The sequence below is a fragment of the Anguilla anguilla genome, chromosome 4, assembly GCF_013347855.1.
Source record: "Anguilla anguilla isolate fAngAng1 chromosome 4, fAngAng1.pri, whole genome shotgun sequence".
In the NCBI taxonomy this organism is placed as follows: Eukaryota; Metazoa; Chordata; class Actinopteri; order Anguilliformes; family Anguillidae; genus Anguilla; species Anguilla anguilla.
The window spans coordinates 60,629,921-60,656,799 of record NC_049204.1 but is presented as its reverse complement, the minus strand read 5'-3'; the positions used below and the strand labels follow the sequence as shown (position 1 = coordinate 60,656,799).

Genomic DNA, 26,879 nt, shown 5'->3' with positions numbered 1-26,879 from the left:
AAGTCATTGACTGTCTGAGGCATTCACACGCCCTGTTTCTGAGGCCCCCGATTGAAAGCACAGAACCCTGCAGACACGGCGGCCCCCTTGGGATTCAGTCTGACGCCGCTTCTGTACAAAACATGCACAGCAGTGAACAGGGGATGATGGAGGATACAAAAAAATGGAGGGCAGTGCACGACGAGAGACCAGGAGGATCATGGGAGGAACCGCCACGGCTCAGAACGCGAACCCAAAACACATCAACAGCGTCTTCCGGAGCGACGTCAAAATCCCCCCCCCCCCCCCCCCCCGGAGGAGAAAGGAGAGCCCGGGGCGTCCTGGCTTACCTGGGCCGCCAGGACCCAATGCCACAGCGGGTGCAATCAGCGCAGCTACCTACAGCACCGTGCCCAAAATCGCCGCGTTCTACGGCAGACTTAAAAAACAGCACGAGGGCCATAGCTCACCGTTTCAATAAATCGTCCCCTCCGCTGTCAGTCCTTCCAGATGGCTGTTCTCGAATCACAGCTGACACTTTTATTCATTTGTTAAATTTTGCTGACGCTCTTATCCACAGGGGCCTGCGGCGGCCATATTGGCCTATATGTTATGCATATGATCTTATCTACTGTCCATCTCTGTGAGTAAAAATAACATATGTTCTCCTAACAGTCGACAATATGTTACACATAAGCTATCGGCCACTGTGTTGTCCTCTCCAATGTAATGGCTCTTATCTTGTACAGTAACCAAATAAACACCGTAGCTTGGTGACCCCCTTGCCAAATAAGGCCACCAGGACTTACAGACTTCATGCAAACATCATCACTGTGGCCTGAGGCGGCCCCGCCAAATCAGGCCCCCTTAAGCGCCAGGGAGCGTGCTCTGTGGCTCCCTAAACCTCATAAATCAAAGCGGTGAAAATCAATTGGAGCCAATGCGTCCTTGAAACTGCGAGCCTCAGACAACAAGAAGATAGAACACAAACAAATACAATGGGAAAACAAAAAAACAGAAAAAGGTAAGTAGGAAGAGATTCAAAGCAAAGCAAAACTTATGGTAATTCTTTCGGGGGGGGGGGGGGAGCAGGATAGCCCTTCTCGTGTACCGGTTGTATTTGAATGAAGGAAAGTTTGAACACATCGATCGTTTTTAAAAGGCCAAAGATTAATTGTGCTCAGTGTATCGGACACGTTACCTGACGGGCGCGTCAGAATTTGGCCTCAGCCTTCAGCCTACAAGAGGGACGGGACAGGATAGGGGTGGGACGGGACCAGCCTACGAGAGGGACGGGACAGGATAGGGACGGGACGGGACCAGCCTATGAGAGGGAGGGGATAGGGGTGGGACGGGACGGGACCAGCCTACAGGAAGGGTGGGACAGGACCAGACTACGCGAGGGACGTTTAAAGACAATAACTTTACAGCTGGGCTGTTCTTGAAGATCTACTGTCCTGTAGGTTTTCACTCCAACCCTAAGAAACCACTCCTCATTAAACAACCAGCGATCTCTCTGAGCTGCTAATTAGTAGAACGAGGTGTGCTTCGTTAGGGTTGAAATGAAAACCCACGGGACAGTAGATCTCCGGGACCAGGGTTGGACCCCCGGCTGTGACTCCTGCACACAGACCTCCGCCGGTCACTGCCAATCACTAATCACACGGTACAACGTTAAACGTTAAATCACACCTTCATTTCCCTCTCGCGAGCTCCGATTCTGTTTTCCCCCGCCTCGCTGCCGCTGTACTGCCGTCGGCCGCGCGGGTGCGCGGGCACGAAGAGCGAAGAGCTCAGAGGTTAGCAAACACAATTTCTGCTGTTTGCGTGATGACATTTGGTGGAGGCGCGAACCTTAAAAATAACCAGACACAGACAAAGGAGTTTTTTTTTTTTAAATGACGATAAGAATAACACACACTCAATTTCTTTTTTTAGGACTAAACAAGATAAAGCTGGTGGGAAATAAAGATACAGATGATGGAAATGTTTTAATCTTTAAAAAAAAAAAGAAAAAAAAAGTACTTTCTAGGTTCAGAAAGGGGAATGAAGTCCTCTGGGCTGGTTTTGACAGTGCCAAGCTGTGGCCTGGTCAAGAAAATACATTTTAAATGGCGGGGGGGGCTGGAACACAAATTTACGCTCCAATAAGACATGTATCATATATATGTGTGTATTTATTTTAGCCTTTTCAAACTGTGTGTCTGCGCATGTGTAAGGGTGCTGTTGCTGGAGGGGAGGGGAGCTGGGGTGTTGGGTAGGGGGTTGGTGTTAGTTTTGTCGGATGCTAATTTGGAGGCTAAAGAGCCGTAGCTTATGTGCAGTGGGTTTGGGTTACTGAATGACAGACAAACCTGTCGCACTCGCCAACGGAAGCAGGAACGCCCCCCCACCCCACCCCACCCCATTTACCGCCATGCCCCCCCCACCCCTTTTACCGCCGTGTTTGGCCATTGCCCCCCCCATCACCCCGGGGTTTAATAAAGAGGCAGGTCAGGCTGGCGAGGGAAGCGCGGGATCGGCGGCGATATGGAACCCGTCAGGTCAATACCGCTCATTACCAACTCCGCACACAGAAAGGTCAGCCCGCCGAGATCCAATTATCCTCCGCGATAAAGAGAGTGTGCGTGCGAGTGTGTGTGTGTGTGTGTGTGAGCGAGGGTGTGCTTGTGAGTGAGTGTGTGTGTGGATTATTCCAGCACCACAAACTCAACCCAACAACCTTACATCTCTTCACAGCCAACAGCGTGACTTTCCAGTGATGCACACTAACCCCCAAAAACAAACAACCCAGCAACGAGGCAATGCAGAAACCATGTGGTTCAAACAAAGAGATAACTTTATTTAAAATATAGGCAGTACACATTCGGCTATAATGCAGTGATATAAAATAGTTATAAAAGCTACCGGCTGAATGAAGTCGACATTCACTCATTCATCTCGATGAAATGTTTTGGACTGTTGGCACAACGCTGATGGAAATTAAATGTGCGGAAGGTTTGTTCAGACATTTAAGGCCACGCTCCCGTTTTGTAGGTACCGAGGTAACTGTTTTTACGAGTTTTTAAAAGGCCTATGCTAACTGTAACTGGTGACCTGTTTTCTTGGGTTTTTACTTTATTGAAGGGCCGAGGGACCCACAGTAGGTAGAGCCAAAATGGAGTCCAAAATCAATCAGGGACTGACTGGACAAACTTCCACCAATCATGGTGCTTCAGCACAACTGGACAAAGCCTTATGATTGGCTCAGAGACCGGCTGGGGGAGGGGGCGGGGGCACAGCCTCCAGCAACCACAGTCTGAGAAGATGACTTTCAAAATGTTTTTTTTTTTATTTTATTTTATTTTTTTTTAAATGTCCCAGGATACCAACTGGGGAAGAACTGGGTCCGCTGGGTTCCGAAAGGTTCTCTGTGCTCCATTCCCTACAGTGGGCAGGCACTGTCACGGGGGCGACATTACGGTTTGGGATGGGAGTGCGCACACCTTCAGTGAGTAGCACCATAACACACAGTAAGGTTCCGGACCTGGCACACTGACCTTTGCTTAATTAACACAGCAGAACAGTCCAACCGCTCATTAAACGGCGAGCTGTTCAGCCAAACACGCATCCATCGGGTCAAATACATCCATGTGGAAAACCCCACGCGAAGCCAGCCAGGAAACAGCAACAGGCTAGGGTTGCGCGCCATTCTCCGCTGGTGTGGTTCGGTTATTTTAAATATGATTTTTCATTTGGCTTCCTGTAGAAATGCAGAGGGGAGTACAGCCACAGTCCGGCCGGGTCCTTGTGCCCTGGTTTATACTCCATGCAGTTACTCTAAACAACTGCACAGACCGGCGGTGCTTTACTCCTATAAATTTGTAAATTTTACTCTTTACAATTGTAAAGCGCTTTGGATAAAAGCGCTATATAAATGCAGTCCATTTACCATTTACTCTTACGCTGGACACCAACGGCGCACTGCGCGGTGAGCAACTGTAGAACTTCCAGCACATCTGATCAAAAAAATAATAAAATTCTTGCACTGAATAGATAATGGAGCAGGAGTCTGTCACTAAACTCCTCCAGACGCTGAACACCTCCCCTTCTCAACCCCTGCATTGCTGACTCAGAAACCGGACCACCTGATATAATAAACCGGGAAAGGGGGGGGGGGGCAATTTCCGGTCCTGGAGGACCGGTGTGTGTGAGCGGGCTTTCGTTTCCACCAGTCACCGTGGCTAAGAGCGCTAACTGGCCGTAGACACTAACACTGTTTCACTGGTGGATTATATCGCAGTAAAACGTTTCACACGGGGACATAAGAACAGTCTTCAGCTGTCTTTCGTGCACTTACAAAGAAACGTAGCTGAAATGTCGAATGGTAGGGCTAATTAAATAACGAAGGCCAGGAGTTGGCATGGAAACCAGTAACAGGCACGGCCCTGGTTGCCCACCTCAGCAATAAACATTTTTTTAATAGTAGCAGTAAAGGCGTGCTCTGTGTCACCCCCCCCCCCCCCCCCACCGCCCAACTCCACTCTGACAACGCCAGCACAGTGTAACTGTGGCTTTTTTGCAGTATAAAATGCATATTTAAATAAAAAAAGACTCAGTAAATAAATAGAAAAATGTGGGGAAAGGCACGTGCAGCAAGGTTTCCGATATGGCGGTGCTCCTCTTCCTCATCCTCCTCCTCATCCTCCTCCTCACTTGTTTTTGGATGCCAGTGGCTTGCGGCTGATCTTTTTGGACTTGTCGTTGCTCTTCTTGGGAGGGTCAGGGTTGGCCTGCATGTGCCTCCCATAGAGACTGTAGGAAGAGACCAAAATGCATGTTACGCATTAGCCACCTGTACACATTACCCATCAGCCACCTGCACACATTACCCAGAACCCACCTGTGGACATTAACCATCAGCCACCTGCACACATTACCCATCGGCCACCCATACACAACCTAGAATACACCTCAGTACATTACCCATCAGCCACCCGTACACTTTACCCAGAATCCACCTCTGTACAGTGATGTCAGCAGTGAAAAGGGGTCCAGTGTGTGGCCCTGAGGGGCCCCTGGTTAAAATTCAGCAGAACCCCAAAGAGGAAGAGGAAGCCACTGTGTACTGTGTGTGTACAGGACTCCATCTCCCTAACACACACACACATGCGCGCACACACGCCAGCAGACAGACAGACACAGTGGCAATCTCCCACTGCAGGTGTTAATGACGCCTCATTAATAATGTAGTTAATGTTGCACTTCCCCGGCTTGCAGACCTCCTCACACCTCCGGCGTGCGGCAGACAGCACGGCAGCATCTGCGCACGCTGGGGGGACCTGCGCACCACACCTCCCCGCTTAAAAAAGGAAGAGAGAGCGGCACACTCGCACACCGCGGGGGGTAGAGAGAGGGGGAGAGAGAGAGAGAGAGAGAGAGAGAGAGAGAGAGGAGAGAGGAGGAAGAAGGTAAAAAACAGAGAGGGGGCAAATGAGACAGACTGAAAGAGAGAGAGAGTACAAAAAAAGAGAGAAATCTAAAAACAAAGCACCTGGTAACATGGGCTCCCCCTTGAAGCCTGAGTGAGAACAGCTGTCAGGTAACATTAAACTACTTCATAACTGCACTGACAAAAAACAAAACAAAGTATCTGATAGGCTCAGGTAGTTACAGGTAAGGTTCAATCCTGCAGTAGTGTATCTGATAGGGTCAGGTAGAGTTACAGGTAAGGCAAAATCCTGCAGTAATGTATCTGATTGGGCCGGGTACAGTTATGGTTAAATCCTGCAGTATTTTTGGAAGGGAGTGTCAGTCACCCCACACAGGTGCTGTGGGGGCCCCTGTGGGAGGCGCAGGGGCCCCTCTGTCCCGTGAGGGGGGGGATGGGGGTTTGCTGTGCCTCACTGGCTCCAGCAGGACAACCTCCTGAAGCAGAGAAAGCCAAACCCTGGGGACCTGCTTCAGAGAGACCGTACCTTCAGAGGCTCCGCTAGGCCTTAAACTAAACAAGAGCAGAACCACCACTCTAAAACTATCACTAACTACCACTCAAACTGCCACTCTAAAACTATCACTAACCATCACTCTAAAACCGCCACTCTAGAATTATCACTAACTACCACTCAAACCGCCACTCTAGAACTATCACTAACTACCACTCAAACTGCCACTCTAAAACTATCACTAACTACCACTCAAACTGCCACTCTAAAACTATCACTAACCATCACTCTAAAACCGCCACTCTAGAATTATCACTAACTACCACTCAAACCGCCACTCTAGAACTATCACTAACTACCACTCAAACTGCCACTCTAGAACTATCACTAACCATCACTCTAAAACCGCCACTCTAGAACTATCACTAACTACCGCTCAAACTGCCACTCTAGAACTATCACTAACCATCACTCTAAAACTGCCACTCTAGAACTATCACTAACTACCGCTCAAACTGCCACTCTAGAACTATCACTAACTACCGCTCAAACTGCCACTCTAGAACTATCACTAACCATCACTCTAAAACCGCCACTCTAGAACTATCACTAACTACCGCTCAAACTGCCACTCTAGAACTATCACTAACCATCACTCTAAAACTGCCACTCTAGAACTATCACTAACTACCGCTCAAACTGCCACTCTAAAACTATCACTAACCATCACTCTAAAACCGCCACTCTAGAACTATCACTAACTACCGCTCAAACTGCCACTCTAGAACTATCACTAACCATCACTATAAAACTGCCACTCTAGAACTATCACTAACTACCGCTCAAACTGCCACTCTAGAACTATCACTAACTACCACTCTAACCATCACTCGATCCGTCAATCACTCAAACTATCACTCAAATTAAAACTCAACAACAATCTCTCCATTTCCTTGCACTTAGTGACTTAGGAATCCAACTGCACAGGCTCCAGGCAATCTGAGTGAGCCTATATCAATTAACCTTAACTACAGCTGTGTGTGTGTGTGTGTGTGTGTGCGTGTGCGCGTATGCATGCCTGTGTGTGAGGCAGCCGCTACCAATTCTGTGACCAGCCTAATAGGTGTTAATTCGATTATTTCTAATGTCCGATGGTGTGTTCCTTTCTTTCTTTCTTTCGCTCACACGCTCAAATTACAATTCTGATCAACCGTGATCCCCAGCCAGGCCCCACACGCTCCACCGCTCACTTACCCACAATCCCCAGGGAGAGGAATTCCACAAAATCATAAAACCTACAACCGACGCTCCTCCGAGAGAGCAGAACTAGATCCATAGCGGCGGGGGGAGGGGGTTTGTGCGCGAGGTCAATGAGACCGAACGACAATAATTAAGACACATGACAAATGGCCACACGGAGCAGGCAGCCAATCAGATGACTGATGTGCTCTACCTTCCTTTCTGTTTGCATTAGCCATCGGCAGACGGTGGGCAGTAACAGTGCTAATAACACATAAACATGCTTACACAAACGCATCGTGTAAATAAGTCATATGTCATAAAATTTTATAAGATCACCACTATTCTCATGCTCAGTGCGGTGGACAGGACAAGACATGTCTTATAATTAAATCACAACCAATACGACGATACATTTAAAATCCATAAACAACTATAAAATTACCTAATGGACACAATACAGCAAAATCAACAAATGCTGCACAAACAGGCGAATACTGAGAGTTTGCTAACTGAAACTTTTCGACAGTCATGAAGGATGTGCAGTGCGCTACTGGCCTGTACATAAAGCATTTCCTGTTCTACTCTCCAATGGCATTCTGGGATACAGAGGAGGAGGGAGTCGCATTGTTTTGTGTGTCTCTTATTCCTGTTCTTCCTTGGCCTGTGTCTTCGGGGGGGGGGGGGGGGGGGGGGTCTGATTGATTACCCCGCACCCCGACCCGACCCCCCCCGCCCCCAAGCCTGTCACGATGTTCCAGATGCAGGAGCCGGCCAGCTGTCCACCATCCTGAGATAACGAGGACTGGTTGATCCCCACCCACGCCACGCCAAATCCCACCAGATAGGCCGACTGTCTGAGAAACAGCCTACAGCCCCGCCCTAATGCTTATAACTGCCCCAATCAGCAACCCTGCCCAATGCTTATCTTGAACTTCAGACCCTAAATGTCAGAACCATTACATTTTACATTACAGGCATTTAACAGACGCTCTTATCCAGAGCGACTTACACAACTTTTACATAGCATTTTACATTGTACCCATTTATACAGCTGGATATATACTGAAGCAATTTCGGTTAAGTACCTTGCTCCAGGGTACAACGGCAGTGTCCTACCCGGGAATCGAACCTGCGACTTTTCGGTTACAAGCCCAGTTCCTTACCCACTGTGCTACACTCCGTCCAGAGGTAGAGGGGCTTGGGTACGTCACACTGAGCCTGGAACAGTCTCCAGAAACCATCATTTCCCCCCCCAGGCAGGCTGTGGCTCTGTATTGCTGTTTAAGCTCTGACTACTGAATATGTAACATGCTGTGAACCTCAGTCAGCAGCTAAACTCCACATTTCGCCTCCCTGGCTTTTTTTATTTATTTATTGATTTAAAAAAAAAAAAATTTTTTAAAGAGGTGTAAACACTGCCATAGCGCCACGGAAACCCAGATGCCCAGTTCAGCCAATCACAGCCTGTCTGCCAGCACTGGCCGGGCATAAATGGATGAGCCACCCCTGCCCCCCGCCCCCCACCCCCCCCAAATACCAGGCTGGGCGAGTCATTAGCGCCTCAAACGACGGGGATTAAGTACATGATTAACTACAGACTCTCTCGCTCAGCCACGACCACACACTCAGCAAACACAAGGGCCAAAGAGCCGGAATCTGCACTGCTAGACACAAACAATGGAATAAATATCGGACTTATCTTTAATTCATGGGAATTAACCTAACAATACCTAAGAATTAACATGCAGCGATATGTGATGCTGGTTTCTGCTTAAGAGGTTGGAGGTGGGGAGCTGGGGATCCAGCATAGGGCACTCTCACAGTAACGGACATTACAGCTTCCTGAATAGGGCACTCTCACTGTAACGGGTATTACAGCTTCCTGAATAGGGCACTCTCACAGTAACGGACATTACAGCTTCCTGAATAGGGCACTCTCAGTGTAGCGGATATTACAGCTTCCTGAATAGGGCACTCTCACAGTAACGGACATTACAGCTTCCTGAATAGGGCACTCTCACTGTAACGGACATTACAGCTTCCTGAATAGGGCACTCTCACAGTAACGGACATTACAGCTTCCTGAATAGGGCACTCTAACTGTAACGGATATTACAGCTTCCTGAATAGGGCACTCTCAGTGTAGCGGATATTACAGCTTCCTGAATAGGGCACTCTCACTGTAACGGACATTACAGCTTCCTGAATAGGGCACTCTCACTGTAACGGGTATTACAGCTTCCTGAATAGGGCACTCTCACAGTAACGGACATTACAGCTTCCTGAATAGGGCACTCTCAGTGTAGCGGATATTACAGCTTCCTGAATAGGGCACTCTAACTGTAACGGATATTACAGCTTCCTGAATAGGGCACTCTCAGTGTAGCGGATATTACAGCTTCCTGAATAGGGCACTCTCACAGTAACGGACATTACAGCTTCCTGAATAGGGCACTCTCAGTGTAGCGGATATTACAGCTTCCTGAATAGGGCACTCTAACTGTAACGGATATTACAGCTTCCTGAATAGGGCACTCTCAGTGTAGCGGATATTACAGCTTCCTGAATAGGGCACTCTCACAGTAACGGACATTACAGCTTCCTGAATAGGGCACTCTCACAGTAACGGATATTACAGGTTTGTGGATATAGCACTCTAAGCCTATTTTCATATATACAAGAACCTGACTTATACATAACAGCTTGATATACACGTGTGAGACCCTGCAGTCACCAGTCTCAGCCGGGGGAACTTCAAGCAACTCCTGCTGTAAACTCAGAGAAATGCTGAGAGGGCACGCTCTGGCAATTAGCATAATCAGAAGCAAATCGCAGGCTAATTATCGTTCCTGACTCTTAGAGCCCAAAGCTCAGAGGTGTAAAAACTTTGTATTCGTTATTTAAATGTGGGGGATAGAGAAGGGTGGGGGGGGGGGGTGGTGGTGTTGTGCTGAGAGAAGCACAGCCAGCATGTGAAAGGGGCCCATCAAAAAATAAAAATAAATATTAAAAACACACATACATACATACACACACACACTTAAAAAGGGCTGTGTAGCCTTGTTGTGCGCCCTAATCGGTGTTTTTTTTCCTGCCATCTAGTGGACAGGGAAGTGTACTGCAGCCATGTTGAGGGAGAGGCTGAGCTCAAGAGAGCAGAAGTAGAGATGAAGGGAGAGAGAAGAAAAGGGGACGGTTGAAAGACAGAGAGAGGGAGAGAAAAAGAGAGAGAAAGGGAGAGAGAGAAAAAGAGATGGAGAGGGAGGGAGGGAGGGGGAGAGAGGGAGAAGGAGAGGGAGAGAGGGACTGAGAGAGAGGGAAAGAGAGGGGGAGAGGGAGAAGGAGAGTGAGAGAGAGAGAGAGAGAGAGAGAGAGAGGGAGAGCCTCATGCAGTATCAGAAGAGGCTGGTGTCGATGTGTGCTCGTGGAGAGATGGAGACAGAAGGAAAAAATGAATAAAAGATGGGAGAGGAGAAGAGAGGAGCAGGGTTTAGGGTATGTTAATGTGGAACGCACCATGGATCCTTGTGTTTGCCCAGCTGTGGAGCCCCTGTCAGCGTAACAAGCTGTCACATTAAATATGTATTGGGGGGAGTGGGGGGGGGGCAGGATCACACAGACCCTCTACCCTCTGAAGGAGGGGGGGGACTGATAAAAAGAGGAGAAGGTTGATTTAGGAAGCACTCCACTGTCTGCAGGTCCAAACACTGCAGAGAAGGAGAGTTCTACAGTTCTGAGGAAAGACTAGAGCAGAGTTCTGAGGAAAGACTAGAGTAGAGTTCTGAAGGAAGACTAGAGCACAGTTCTGAGAAAAGACTAGAGTAGATTTCTGGAGGAAGACTAGAGTAGAGTTCTGGAGGAAGACCAGTCCCTGTCAGGAAAGCACCAATCCTCAGGCTAGGACGTGCTCACTGTTCACATACTCCACGGAAAAGAAAGCTGGGAAGTGGAAGTCAGTTCTTGTGTTTGAGCAAACGCTGAGGACTGAAAGAAGCCAATACATCAATCCCTGCTCTCGTTGACGCTTCCTAGTTGCTCCAGAAGGGGGCGCTGCCCGTTGCCGAGCAGATTTACGCCAACAGACTCAGACCATTTCAGCTGTGAAGCTGTTGACCTTTGCACATGAACATCAGGCGCTCTTTTTTATGCTCATATTTTGGTAAATTCATTTCGAAAAACCGCAAAAACACGCTCACTGATGGAAAAGGTGGGGGGGGGGGGGGGGGGGGGAAGGCTTGTAACAGTTGATTGACAAATGTTGGGACTGGTCACAATGGCACAAACTCCGCTAAAACGATCTATAAACCAATCAAAAGAGGCGTGGTTCCAAAGGGGCGGAGCCCACCGATCGGCAGGGCGGACTAGCGATAGGCAGCGATGGGCGACACATCGAACCCCAGCCGGATGACGGATGATGACTCCGGCGGTAAAAACAGCGGCGACGTCAGAGCCACCAAGACTCCCGCGTACGCTGCCCCGATTCATCACACGGCGCGCCTTTTCCGAAGGCCGTCCGCCGTCGAACGATCGCAGGCGCAGACGCCATCGACAAACCGTCGCAGGAGCTTCCATTCGTCAGAGAGCAGCGCTGCATCAGCGAGCGAGTGTCAAACACGTGCGGGGGGGCGCAGGGGGGGGGGGGGTGCAGGGCGGGACGGACGGGGTAGGGGGGGACGTACGGGGCAGGGGGGTGCGGGTGCTACATTTCACGTTGAGAATGCGCTTTTCTGCTCATGTCGCAAGTGAGCTCAGAGCCGAGAATCACAGGAAAACCTGAAAGGGTGTGTGTGTGTGTGCGTGTGTGTGTGCGTGCGTGCGCATTTGTGTGTGTGATTATGTGGGCTCACGCGTGTGTACGATTCTCAGTTTTGGGTACGCTAAACTAAGCCTTACTCTTGAGTCACTGGGACCTGTGGTCATATTAAAAACCAAGCTTCAGGGTATGGATCTATGTCCCCCCCCCACCCCCCCACTTCTCACAGACTGTGCTAATGACAACCCAGAGCCATGCGGCTCGAACCCAGGGAGCAGAGGGAAGAGAGAAAATCCCTCTTTTATTGTTCGGCTGCCCGCCCGAGCGCGTTTGTGTAGCGCACCGCTAACCCCTCGCCGGAACTGATCTCTCCTCCCTCCCCAGGGAGAACGCGTCCTCCCGCGCGGGGAAGAGACAATCTCTCACATTTCCTCATTTCCACTCCAGCCTCCGTGAAACCTGGCGGCAGCAGCACTTTCCGGAGTGCGCGTGTGTATGTGTGTGTGTGTGCATGTGCGTGTATGTACGTGTGTGTGCGTATGAGAGCGTGTGTGTGTGTGTGTGTGTGTGTACGAGAGTGTGTGTGTCTGGGTGTGTGTGTGTGTGTGTGTGTGTGTGTATGAGAGTGTGTGTGTGTGTGTGTATGAGAGAGTGTGTGTGTGTCTGTGTGTGTGTGTATGAGAGTGTGTGTGTGTGTGTGTGTGTGCGCGTGTGCGTATGAGAGTGTGTGTGTCTGTGTATATGAGTGTGTGTGCGTGCGTGTGTGTATGAGAGTGTGTGTGTGTGCGTGCGTATGAGAGAGTGTGTGTGTGTGTGTGTGTGTGTGTGTGTGTGTGTGTATGAGAGTGTGTGTGTGTGTGCGTGTGCGTATGAGAGTGTGTGTGTGTGTGTGTGCACGTGTGAAAGGGCGTGCGAGTGTGTGAACGTTAGCCTTCATACACCAGCATTGATCCTGTCACTCGCTACAGGATGCATCGGGAGCACGATCCATCTCAATGACGCGCTGCAAAAAAAACGCATCGACAGGCACTCATCATCGCTTTCTCTCTCCTTCGCGCTGGACGCCGCGTCACTCTGAGCGGCTTAACCTGAGCCGACGGACAGGAGCGCAGCACGCTGGCTCGACGTACACTAATACGCCCCGGGTCCCTCATCGTAAACCCGCAGCACTAAATATCTGAAACGTGGAAGATGAGACGATCTATGCACGTGAGACAGGGGCCCAGAGACCTGGTCCTGACCTGTGACAGACCCCCTGTAGCCTTTCTCCTGCATTCCATCCATTCTGCTCTACACCAGGCTGCCCAGTGGAGGATGGGCTCTCCCTCTACAGCCCGGATCCTCTTGAGATTTCTTCACCGTTTGAGGGTTCTCCCCCCACTGGAGAGTCTTTTTTTTTTTTAGCCGGCGGGTCCAATCAGGATTCTTATGGAAACGTACCGACGGACAGAACGACCGGCCTCACACACACACACACTTTCCCCTCTCCCTTCTCAAGCTTTTCCCCACTAGTTGCAGTCGCGCGCGGCTTCTGTGCGGGAGTCTTGGACGTCCTGTGAAACGCACCGGATGGATAAATCCGCTCCGCTGACGCGCTGCGTGGTCACTTACTACTTGTAGGTCTCGGAGCGGACGTATTCGAAGACGTGGGACACGCCCAGCTGGAACTGGTCCGCGATCGGGGTCACCCAAGGGTTGTTCTCCGCTTTGAAGACCTGCTTGGGCCCCGTAAGGTCCAGGTTACCTGAGGACAGGGGGAGAGGGAGGGAGGGAGAGAGAGAGAGAGACAGGGGGAGAGGGGGAGAGACAGGGGGAGAGGGGGAGAGAGAGAGAGAGAGAGACAGGGGAGAGAGAGAGAGAGGGACAGGGGGAGAGAGAGAGAGGGAGAGAGAGAGGGGGACAGGGGAAGAGGGGGAGAGAGTGAGAGAGAGAGAGGGGGACAGGGGAAGAGGGAGAGAGAGACATTTATTTAAATGTTTGTTGTGATGTGGGTCATACATGTTGTATGTGCTTTCCGTGTTCCTGTGTATTGCTTTTGGTTGCCAATAAAGCAAATTGAAATAGAGAGACAGAGGAAAAAAGGAGGAGAAGACAGACAGAGAGAGAGGTGGAGAAAGAGGGAGAGGGAGTGGGAGGTGCAGGCAGAAAGGACAGAAAGATGAAAACAAAGAGAAAGGTAGAAAAGAGGTGTGAAAGTAAGACAGGGTTTTTGACGATGTTTCTGATGCGGGGGCGGGTCGGGGTGCTAACGTGACGGGTCCGAGCACACAGGGGGGCTCATTAACAGCGCTCGCCATTAGCGCCAGTCTGGCCAAAATAAATCCATTAATGAGAATCCCCGTCAAAGAGCCGACCAATTAAGCACAGGCTGCACGCCAGGCCCTGGATCAGCCAGGAGACACGCCGCCAGGCCCTGGATCAGCCAGCCGACACGCCGCACAGCCCTGGATCAGCCAGCAGACACGCCGCACAGCCCTGGATCAGCCAGCAGACACGCCGCCAGGCCCTGGATCAGCCCGCAGACACGCCGCACAGCCCTGGATCAGCCCGCAGACACGCCGCCAGGCCCTGGATCAGCCAGGAGACACGCCGCCAGGCCCTGGATCAGCCAGCAGACACGCCGCACAGCCCTGGATCAGCCAGGAGACACGCCGCCAGGCCCTGGATCAGCCAGCAGACACGCCGCACAGCCCTGGATCAGCCAGGAGACACGCCGCACAGCCCTGGATCAGCCAGCAGACATGCCGCACGGCCCTGGATCAGCCCGCAGACATGCTGCACAGCCCAGGATCAGCCAGGAGACATGCCGCCAGGCCCTGGATCAGCCAGGAGACACGCCGCACAGCCCTGGATCAGCCAGGAGACACGCCGCCAGGCCCTGGATCAGCCCGCAGACACGCCGCCAGGCCCTGGATCAGCCAGGAGACACGCCGCACAGCCCTGGATCAGCCAGCAGACATGCCGCACGGCCCTGGATCAGCCCGCAGACATGCTGCACAGCCCTGGATCAGCCAGCAGACACGCTGCACAGCCCTGGATCAGCCCGCAGACACGCTGCACAGCCCTGGATCAGCCAGGAGACACGCCGCCAGGCCCTGGATCAGCCCGCAGACACGCCGCCAGGCCCTGGATCAGCCAGGAGACACGCCGCACAGCCCTGGATCAGCCAGCAGACACGCCGCCAGGCCCTGGATCAGCCAGGAGACACGCCGCCAGGCCCTGGATCAGCCAGGAGACACGCCGCCAGGCCCTGGATCAGCCAGCAGACACGCTGCACAGCCCTGGATCAGCCAGCAGACATGCCGCACGGCCCTGGATCAGCCCGCAGACATGCTGCACAGCCCAGGATCAGCCAGGAGGCACGCTGCACAGCCCTGGATCAGCCAGCAGACACGCTGCACAGCCCTGGATCAGCCAGGAGACACGCCGCCAGGCCCTGGATCAGCCAGGAGACACGCCGCCAGGCCCTGGATCAGCCAGCAGACACGCCGCACGGCCCTGGATCAGCCAGCAGACACGCTGCACAGCCCTGGATCAGCCAGCAGACACACCGCCAGGCCCTGGATCAGCCAGTAGACACGCCGCCAGGCCCTGGATCAGCCAGCAGACACGCTGCACAGCCCTGGATCAGCCAGCAGACACGCTGCACAGCCCTGGATCAGCCAGTAGACACGCTGCACAGCCCTGGATCAGCCAGCAGACACGCTGCACAGCCCTGGATCAGCCAGCAGACACGCTGCACGGCCCTGGATCAGCCAGCCGACACGCTGCACAGCCCTGGATCAGCCAGCAGACACGCCGCCAGGCCCTGGATCAGCCAGCAGACACGCCGCACGGCCCTGGATCAGCCAGCCGACACGCTGCACAGCCCTGGATCAGCCAGCAGACACGCCATCAGGCCCTGGATCAGCCAGCAGACACGCTGCACAGCCCTGGATCAGCCAGCAGACACGCTGCACGGCCCTGGATCAGCCAGCAGACACGCTGCACAGCCCTGGATCAGCCAGCAGACACGCCGCCAGGCCCTGGATCAGCCAGCAGACACGCCGCCAGGCCCTGGATCAGCCAGCAGACACGCTGCACAGCCCTGGATCAGCCAGCAGACACGCTGCACAGCCCTGGATCAGCCAGCAGACAGCTCCATTAAAGCTATTTAGCCCACAGCCCTCCGCTTCAGACCGCAGTGCGCTCCTCCCCCAGCAAAGCTGCCGATTAAGTCCCCTTCCCTCTTTCACTTACGCCCACCGCCCTCTTCATCCCGATTAACACGAGCCGCGTACCGAGAGCGACCGCGGAACGAGCCTTTCGCCCGACGCCAGCGGGCCAATCACAGCCGTTTATCGCAAATTCAAACTGAAAGTGCTTTATTGGCATGACAAAATATCCGTTCGTATTGCCAGAAGCATGGCAAAGAGCATTCAAAATTTCAGACAACAAAGAACATCAACAGAATAATGTTATAGTTGTGTATAGATACATATACGCGTACAAATACATATATACGTACACATAAACAGCAATAACAGTCACATAACACGGTAATAACAGCCAAAATAACCGCGTGTTGCTAATTACACCTACAAGGAACTAGAAGAGAGACCTTACTAAGTTCTATATCCTCATGCTACACCTACAAGGAACTAGAAGAGAGACCTTACTAAGTTCTACATCCTCATGCTACACCTACAAGGAACTAGAAGAGAGACCTTACTAAGTTCTATATCCTCATGCTACACCTACAAGGAACCAGAAGAGAGACCTTACTAAGTTCTACATCCTCATGCTACACCTACAAGGAACTAGAAGAGAGACCTTACTAAGTTCTATATCCTCATGCTACACCTACAAGGAACCAGAAGAGAGACCTTACTAAGTTCTACATCCTCATGCTACACCTACAAGGAACTAGGAGAGAGACCTTACTAAGTTCTATATCCTCATGCTATCTGGCCTGGTTCTTTACCGCTAAAAGAAAATTAACACACCATTATGTAGTGTGATGTGAATCTGAAAAAGGTAGAAATTCAAATCAAAGTTTAATGAGGGGTAGGGGCGGGGAGTTTGGGGTGTCAATTACATGCACAGCATCTCCCCTCAGGCGACAGAACGGCTGTCAAAGCCAGATGCACCCGCATCTCCAAATATAATCCATGCAAAGACCAAGGAAACATCGGGAGAATCTGCATCGCGGCGCTCGACCAAGCGAGGCCCATCCCAAAACCGTCGCGCGCACACACACACGCGCACGCGCGCAAGCGCACACACGCACGCGCACGCGATATAATAGTATATGGTGCATATTTTGTATAGTATATATTGTGTATATTGTGTATAGTGTATATAGTATATATTGTGTATGTTGTGTATATAGTATATATTGTGTATATTGTGTATAGTGGATATAGTATATATTGTGTATGTTGTGTATATAGTATATATTGTGTATATTGTGTATAGTGGATATAGTATGTATTGTGTATGTTGTGTATATAGTATATATTGTGTACGTTGTGTATATAGTATATATTGTGTATATTGTGTATAGTGGATATAGTATGTATTGTGTATGTTGTGTATATAGTATATATTGTGTACGTTGTGTATATAGTATATATTGTGTATATTGTGTATAGTGTATATAGTATATATTGTGTTGTGTTGACTCTTACCCAGCTCAGGTGGCAGAACAGTCAGGCGGTTTCCCTGGATGTGCAGCTCCTTGAGCTGGGCCAGATCTCCAATCTCTTTGGGCAGAGAGATCAGATCATTGTCCCTCAGACTCAGCTGTAGAGGGAGAGAGAGAGAGAATGAGAGAGAGAGTGAGAGAGAGAGAGTGAGCGAAAAAGAGTGAGAGTGAGCGTGAGGAGGGATGAAGGGAGGGAGAGAAGGAGAGGAAAGGGGGAGGGAGAGTGAGAGAGAAGGAAGCACCTGACTGTTAGCACTTGACTACGTGGTAACGACCTAGCAGCTAAGGGTTCAAACCCCTGTAAAGGGGGGTGAAAAGACAAACAGACAAAAAGTAAAACTGTGAAAAGACAGCGAGAAGCAAGAAGCCAGCCTAACAACCTGCCTGTTAAATAAACCTGACCGGCATACACGCATGAACACAGAAGCATACACGGACATACGTACAAATAACACAAATAAATAACCATTTCAATTTCTCATCCAACACAATTAACCATCCTTCTTTACGTCGCAGTAGAGGAGGTTTCAGTAGTGCCACTTAGCTCTGATCTGGGCAAAGCTAAAAAACCTTAAATCCATTCTCAAACAGATCTGGGCCACCAGACCCAGACCCGTACAGCAGGCAAACAATAAGATACACAAAAAAAAAAAAAAAAAAACACACACAGAAGTGAGGATTGATTTAGGCGGGAATTTAGATAAATGACTCACTATCTGCAGCTTGGTCAGCTTGCCGATGTCTGGCGGGAGGACCTCGAAGTCGTTGTCGCTGAGATAGAGTGCGCGCAGAGTGGCTGCAAATGAACGAGGTGTGAGCTACAGGCCACAGCCTGATCAATACCAGCAGCCACACCCCATTAATAACCACACAGAGCAGCGGCTAATAGGCAAGCGCACACACACTATGAACGAACACACACACATACACACACACAGACACACACACTATGAACAAACACACACACACACACACTATGAACAAACACACACACACTATGAACGAACACACACACACTATGAACGAACACACACACACACACAGGCACACACACTATGAACAAACACACACACACACACACACACACACACACTATGAACACACACACACACACACACAGACACACTGAACACACACATATATACACAGGCACACTATGAACACACAAACACACAAAATATGAACACACACACGATTAACACACACACAATAACCCTGCCACCATGGGATCCCCGTTTACCAATCAGATCATTTATCTACTCGACCAATCAGGAGCAGATATCAGGGAGACAAACAGAGAGGGGGCGGTCAGGGAAGTTGACGGGGAGGCAGTAGGGGCAGGGGGCGGGGCTAGGGAGGCAGTAGGTGGTAGGGGCGGGGCTAGGGGGAGGCAGTGGAGGGTAGGAGGAAGGGCTAGGGGAGGTGGTAGGGGTAGGGTGGGGACTAAGGGAGGGGGTAGGGGGCAGGATTAGGGGAGGCGGCAGGGGTTGGGATAGTGGGCGGGAGTGGGGGGGTTGGTAGGGGGCAGGAGGCAGGGTTAAGGGAGGCAGTAGGGGGTAGGAGGCAGGGCTAGGGGGAGGCAGTAGAGGGTAGGAGGAGAGGTTAAGGGAGGTGGTAGGGGTAGGAGTGGGGACTTGGGGAGGTGGTAGAGTAGGGGGCGGGGTAGAGGGCATGGCTAGGAGAGGCAGTGGGGGCGGGGCTAGGGGAGGCAGTAGGGGGCAGGAGTAGGGGAGGCAGCAGAAGTAGGGAGCGGGGGCGGGGCAGCGACTCACTGAGGTAGAAGAAGTTTCCGGGCAGAGACGACTCGTTCAGGTTGTTGTAGGTCAGGTCCAGAACCTCCAGAGCGGGAAGGGAGCCAAAACCACGGGGGAGAGAACTCATCCTGTTCATCCTGGAGGGAGGGAGAGAGAAGCAGGGGAGAGACCGAGGGAGGGGAGAGGAAGACAAACAGAGATTTTACATGTCACTCCTCCATCTCCAGAGGTCCTATGTGTGTACGTGTACATGTGAGCGTGTGTGTGTATGTGCGTGTGTCTGTGAGTGTGTGTGCATGTGATTGTGTGTGCGAGTGAGTGTGTGTGTGATTGCGTGTGTGTGTGCATGTGCGAGAGTGTGATTGTGTGTGCGAGTGTGTGCGTGTGAGAGTGTGTGTGCGTGTGAGTGTGGTTGTGTGTGCTCGTGTGCGTGAGTGTGATTGTGTGTGCGAATGTGTGCGCGAGTGTGTGTGCATGTGTGTGCATTTGCGAGTGTGTGTGTGTGCAAGTGCATGTGCATGCGAGCAGGAGCAGGCACGGATGCCTCTGGGCATGCGTTTGAATGCTTATGACTTTCCATCCCGCTGCAGCAGGGACAGGACTCTGGGACAAAGTCACGCAGACCGTGTTTATTTCTCCCGGAGTGGGGGGGGGGGAGGGGGGGGTTTGGAGAAGGAGCTTCAAATTGATTTTGAGGTTTGTGTACAAAGCAATTACAAAGGGCCGGGCGCGGCAGGGCAAACCCAATCAGAGCGTCGGCGAGTGTCCCAGAATGCAGCAGGCCGGCTTACTCGCCTCAGATTACACCACCTCAACGCACGTCTGCCCGCCAATCAATACACCCCGCCACGTCGGACGCGCGCGAGATTGGAATGCTCCCTAATTCCACATGACATTGAGCCAAATCCGCTATCTCTGCTGATCTCTCCATCTTAAGCAGAACTCCGGGGGATTTCTCCTCCCAAACTGTAAATGCTAATTTAGGGGGGGAAAAGACAAAAAAAAAAACAAAAAACTGAGAAACCAAAAGGGAAAAAGAAGCACCTCTTCCTTCCCTCCCTCCACTCTTCCATCTTCCTCCTCTCCCTCCTCTCTCACTCCTTCCTCACTCTCTCTCTCAGCCCAGGCACTTCTGGAAAAGCACAGAACTGTGTCCCTTTTGGGCAAAGGACCCCAGCGCCGGGCCTGGAGGACCGGACGGTCTGCTGCTTCTCTTTATTAAACACCAGTAGCCACACCGAAGCAGGCCAATGCAGCAGCGTTCAACTCCAGCGGCTTCCCCAGTGAGCCACGTCTTCCGTCAGGGGCAGGGCTGAATTCCAGCCAGCCGATTGGCGAGTTACGCGTTCCATTTAAGGGCAGGGCTGAATTCCAGCCAGCCGATTGGCGAGTTACGTGTTCCATTTAAGGGCAGGGCTAAATTCCAGCCAGCCGACTGGCGAGTTACGTGTTCCATTTAAGGGACAGGGCTGAATTCCAGCCGGCTGATTGGTGGGTTCTGCGTTCCTTTTATGGGCAGGGCTTAATTTCAGGAAGACGATTGGTAAGAGGCTCAGCTCATTTACACACTGCAGCGGGTGAAAGAGGGAGACAAATCTTATCCTGACTGCAAGGGGTCAGCAGAGGACAGAGAGAGAGAGAGAGACAGAGAGAGAGGTAGAGGACACAGAGCAGAGGACAGAAAGAAAGAAAGAAAGAGAGAGAGAGAGAGAGAGAGGTAGAGGACACAGAGAGCAGAGGACAGAAAGAAAGAAAGAGAGAGAGAGAGGGGCAAAGGACAGAGAGTTGAGGACAGAAAGAGAAAGGCAGGTAGGATACACAGGGACAGGTAGAAGACACAGAGATTAAAGGGGTGAGGGAGGAGGTGTACCCCAGGTTCAGGTGTTTGAGTTTCTGCAGGCTGCTGATCTGGGTGGGCAGCTCCTCGATCTGGTTGTTGAAGACGTTCAGCACCTCCAGGTTCTTCATGTCGGCAACGTTGGGAGGGACGGCTGCGGGGGCAAGAGAAGCCATTTTCACCCTCTGAAGAGCAGGTTTTTCAGAATGTTTCCCCCCCCACCCCAAGGTTCTAAGTGAGTGTTCTAGAGCTCCATCTGCTTTCAGTCACCGGTGGTGATTGTGACATCAGCATTAGAACATTCAGTTAAGAATATTTGTGATCTTACACCTTAAAGGGTTAACTATGAACATTCCTCATGGCTTTAATTCAACCTCACAGCCAGACAGGGCGCTTGATCCTGTAGGAGAGTGATTCCCAAGCCTCTCCTCGCTGACCGCCAGCTGTATCCAGGTATTAGACGCGTTCCACCTCAAGCACACCTGACACTAATCCAGCCTTGATTACTTCAATCAGGTGTGCCTGAGGAGAAACGCGTCAAATACCTGGGTACAGCTGGGGGTCAGCGAGGAGGGGGTTTGGGAACCGCTGTCCTATAGGACAACCAGACGGTCAGATCCGCTCGGATACGGAGAGCTTCACCTCGCTAACGATGAAGCAGAAACAGCGCAGATTTGCCCAATCGTATTATCGTACATGAAGGGACTCCCGAAACAATGACACCAGTAACAGGGGCGTGGCCAATGACCCTGTCATTATGCCACGCCCCTTCAGGAATAATCCTGCACAGAACACACCTGATCGTTTAACCCTTTAAGGTGTGAGGTCACTAATATGTGATTGGATTGTTCTTAACTCAACATTCTAACGCTGATGTAATGCTGATTCACTACTGGTAATGGAAAGCAAAGAAGTTCTAGAACACTGACTCATAATTTTGATAAAGCAACAGGGAGGACCACACAAACATTTTCTTTCTCAGTTACAAATTAACAGCACGATCGAACCACCTTCGCTGTGTGTTTCAGCACTATGTCAGCGAGAAAACCACACAAATGAAACACGCGGAGGACTCTGCTTCCTTTAAAAGGGCAGAGAGCAAACTGAAGGAAGAAGGGAAGAACAGAGGAGGAGAGAGAGAGAGAGAGAGAGAGAGAGCGAGAGAGAGAAGCCGCAGGAGAGGAGAGAGCTGGCGTGTGCAGTGAGTTATCAGAGCTGAGCCTGCCTGAATGCGTTCGGTAATCACACCCCCAAATCCTCTCTGTGCCCCCCGTGATTGGAACGGTCAGCCTCCGCAGAGCGTCCGACCTGCCCCCCACTCCCCCTTACAACCCCCCCCCCCCCAGCTCCTGCCCAAAACACTCTTTCACAAACACTCTCATAACCAAGAGGGTCAGGAGCAGAGAGAAAAACCCATCCTTTTATTTTCTCACAGCGTGATGAAGGGACACGAGCCTGACAGCCTGCTCAATTACCCCCCCCTCCCCCCGCCCCCGGCTCCCCCCCGGCTCCCCCCCTCAGTTCAGCAGGTACAGAAGATTTTCCACAAGGGAGCGCTCTTCCCTCCGGTGGGAGGGGGCCACATACGGGAAGGGCCAGTCTCATCCAGAAAGGGCCAGTGTGGCAGCAATCAACCACTAGAGTCTTTGCTAAGCACCGTGAACAGCAAAATCAGGTGTGTGCACCCGCACTGGCCCTTTCTTAGATAAGACTGGGGACCCCAGCTCTAAAACATGAAACGCACATAACTAAGCAACAATTAACAGCTTGTTCAAATTAATTAACTACCTAAACGGAGGGGGGGGGGGGGGTCCCATCATACAATTATAGCTGAAGCCCTGGCTCGAGTACTGACACTAATAAACACTGGGACTGTTTAGAGCAGTGGTGTCCAACCCTGGTCCTGGAGAGCTACAGGGTCTGTTGGTTTTTGTTTTCACCTTAAAATCAGCACCCAATTGAGACCCAAGACACCAGGTGAGGTGAGATAACTGATAATCAACCGCTCTAATTGATTCATGAAGTGCAGAGTCACTATGACAATCAGCAGACCCTGTAGCTCTCAAGGACCAGGGTTGGAGACCACTGGTTTAGAGGCCGAACACCCAATGCTATAAGTAAGAGCCAGAATGGCAGAAATTCCACAGATTGGGAGCATTATTTCCATTTTTACTTTTAGGCAGGCCAACAGTCTCACTCAAACCACAGAAATAACACATTGTGCTTCCAAAAAAATATTGATATTAATAAATCCTCACATCTGATTTAATGCTCAAGAAAAAGATGGGGGAAAAAAACAGAGGGTTTTAGTGACAACATCACGAGTAATGTTACAGAGAGCGAGCAGTGTGTGCACCACAAAGCAAGTTCTACCGTCCATCAGTATTTCATTTAGCCAACATAGCAGAGAACCCGGATCCTAAATCATGCGCTGATCACACGTCAACAGCGTGGGTCGACATTATCAACGTCAATTGGGAATCTGGATATTTTCTGCCGGGAATTTTAAATGGAAAGTGTACGTGTGAACAGTGCTGGTAAGCGAGCTATTAAAACGGCTAGAGTTTTGCACGAAGAGCCAGCCGCGGTATACTAATCTCATCCTGACCTCATCGCATACACACGGGTGTAATGTTAACGGTGTTTGTGTAAACGGCTGGACCGCGCATCGCCTTCGGAAATACCAGGTTAGCAAACCGGCAACCTCAAAGCTATCGACTCAGGACGCTAACCGCTACGCTAAAAAATCAGCAAAGCTGCAAACCCTCCGAGCCTGACCACCGGTTGAGTGACAGGGACCCAGACAGTCGTCATGGAGACATCAGTTCCCACAGCGCATCTCAAGCTTCTGCAGACATATCAGACGCTCAAACGCATAGTCTCAACGTAGGATGTTCCATCTCCCTGTTGCCGAATCACAAACAAACACTCATGTCGCAGGCATCTGCTGAAAATTCGGTCAAAGCCCAGGCACGACGCCACGGTAACGATAATTATGTACTGTAACATAGCAACAGACAGTATTGTTACCAACCCAAACATCCCGTAGAGGGGATGGAAGAAATGCTTAATCTGAGCATCTGGTGAGACTAAAGAATCTATGGCCAAGTCTTGTAAACTGAATCTGTATCGTGGCATAATATCTAAGGGAAAGCAATTCCTTAACAAAATCTATTTTAATCCCCAAGCTGTTTTCTTCCTCCTCCCGCAAAGCCCAGTTGTATTCGTCGTTAACGTTAACTTCCGAAGGGCGTACGTTTGTCTATAAACTGTGCTGCTATGTTCGTTTGATGATCAGAAACGCTCCAAAACAGACCCACACCATCCAACATGGTAGAGCTCATTTTCTGTGACAGTGTCTCCCTCTAGTGTTCAAATGCAGCATTGACACCCCTTCAGGTCAGGGGTCAGAACAGACGGGAAAAAAACATGCAAGTTTACCCGTGTATACTTGGTGCAAACTTACAATAACACATATGAACATTTATATACGTGTGATAAATGTTTTGCAATTACTGTTTGCTGTAGAAATGTTTCATATTAGATTCTAACATACTTCAAGTTCAATAAGCAAGCACAAACTCAAATGCCACCATTCACAGCGGGCGCATAAGTATAATCTACCTTCCCCCATTAGAAATGAATAACGGGGACAAAGTCGCATACAAGTGAACTCACACCGGCTTGTGGAAAGAGAATCTGGTCACGTGATTACACTGCACAAACGCTGTCAGATCAGAAAGGGAAAGAACAAGAAAAATTAGTCAAACTTACTCGTTAGTTTGTTGTGGCTCAGGACTAACTGGGTGATGTTGGACAGAGTGACTGAAACAAAAACACAAAGATGAGATTTTCACTAACTCGTTCCCGTTCAAACAGTCTACAACCAGTGCGGAGTGACTTTCCAACTGCATCCAACGGACTAAAAGGGTGCAAGACCCAGAAATCGATTAAGTCACAGGCAAATCCGAGTAAATTGCAAAAAGTTGTCGCGAAGTGTTTAAACAAGTGCAAAAACAATAACAGCCCCCAGCCGTCGGAACTAAACTCCACAGTATACAGACTGAAACTACGTATTCTACTTTTAAGTCTCATCAGAAACTGTCATCCAAGTTACGAGTTGCTGCACATAGTAAGTAACATCGTAAAATCACGCCGTGACCCTATGGGTCAGGTAGCAACTGGAATGCCCGGTGCCGTTGGAGCCCTCGTAAATCCCCAAAGGTATTAGTCAAATAAGATCTAAATCTCTGTTGTGACTAGATGAGATATTGACCCGATAACACAAAGGATTGGGGGCTGAAAATAGGAAACGATTAAAGAAGATAATTACTTACAAAGCCCAGGAACATCTAGCATGTTAGATATGCCTCTGTCACACATATCCACTTCGGGCAAGTTCTTCTCCCGACTCTCCTCCACGATCTTCTTCAAAGACTTTGACATTTTCTACAACAGAAGCATAAAAGGGAAAAGACAATCAGCTCAGACTAAGCGACATAAGCATGCCTCGTAGATGAAAAAAACCGAAGAAAGTTTGGTTGCTCGCGAGTTAGCAAACGCTGACCAGTCTGTTAGCAACACAGTTGTAAATAGTACATTATGAGACGCTGGGCAGTCAGGAAGTTAGCCGGCTGGCTAACGTGGCTAGTTAACCAGCTTTCTTTGCAAACGGATAACACGTTTAGATTCCTTACATGTTGGTTGGACGACTGACAAACAACCCAAATGCGATTCTAACCCGTTGAAACTCTCTCGAACCAATTTGCTAAATTGTTTTGCACAAGGATAACGGGCTCCCAATCCGAAAACTGCTGTACAAAAAAGAATCGCACACACCCTGGTCAACCGGAAGTCGGTGTGTTTGTTCCTTAAATTCTCTGCATTCCATAAAAGGACACTTCCTTCAGATTTATGCAGGTCAGGAATTCAGTCGGGTAGATCTCCCGTTGTATCCAATCAAATTAAGGCATTCCTCTGGGTATTACTTTAAAATTATTCTGTTCTGACCAATAAGGATTGTCTATTTAAGATGATTGGCCGACGTTTGTTTGGGAATGGGAGGAAGTTGCAACTGAAAGGCGCTCCGCAGTGAAACAGCGCTCCAGGCTCTATTTTCCACAATGTTGGCTGTGTTGCCTACAGGCTTAAAAAAATGTTAGAACAATAACGCTATTCCAACTTCGCGAGGCACATGAACAAATTTAAAGGAGCATATTATTAGATATTTCTCACGTTGTAAAGTTTCATCGTGTCTAGTATAGGGAAACGGTTACAGGCGGGTTTTTAAATGGTTACAACACATTCATATACTAGTAAATGCTCAAGTGTTGCTAGCAAGGTAAGTCTGAGCTGAAGTTATATCTTCTCTCAAATTTTGCTTTGCAAAGACCCTCTGTTCTTTTCAAAATTCTGTTCAAATTAGTATTTCTAAAAAAAATGTTAAACAGGTATTTGTACAAGGTAAACAATATTGTTTGACTGATGCTTCTTTTTATTCCATTTTCTGTATTTTCAGATTCTTTACAGAATTCCAGATCAGAATTAAGCAGGATTTTCGTCACAGTTTCTGTTAACTGTGCCCATAGGTCAGATAGATATGAATAAATATGAATGCTTTGAATAGATAACATTAAGGAAATGTATATATTTTAAAATGCATTCTGCACTGGCGATCAACCATGGCCTCAACAATAAGAGTCAG

General features: G+C 50.0%; 1 protein-coding gene across 2 annotated transcripts; it reads right to left on the bottom strand.

The window, feature by feature from the left end:
• Positions 1 to 2,795: 2,795 nt before the first annotated feature.
• Positions 2,796 to 26,229, bottom strand: rsu1 (Ras suppressor protein 1). 2 transcript variants are annotated; one of them, XM_035413969.1, is made up of 9 exons: positions 26,015 to 26,229; positions 25,513 to 25,624; positions 24,950 to 25,000; positions 21,209 to 21,329; positions 19,357 to 19,475; positions 18,298 to 18,380; positions 17,568 to 17,682; positions 13,510 to 13,642; positions 2,796 to 4,773 (listed from the first exon to the last, which is right to left on the bottom strand). In XM_035413969.1, the coding sequence occupies exons 2-9, from the start codon at positions 25,619 to 25,621 to the stop codon at positions 4,671 to 4,673; spliced, it is 834 nt and encodes a 277-aa protein (XP_035269860.1). In that variant the 5' UTR covers positions 25,622 to 25,624; positions 26,015 to 26,229; the 3' UTR covers positions 2,796 to 4,670. The 2 variants fall into 2 exon arrangements, with proteins under 2 accessions (XP_035269860.1, XP_035269859.1); XM_035413968.1 differs by lacking the exon at positions 26,015 to 26,229 and adding an exon at positions 25,873 to 26,014.
• Between the last annotated feature and the right edge of the window lie 650 nt (positions 26,230 to 26,879).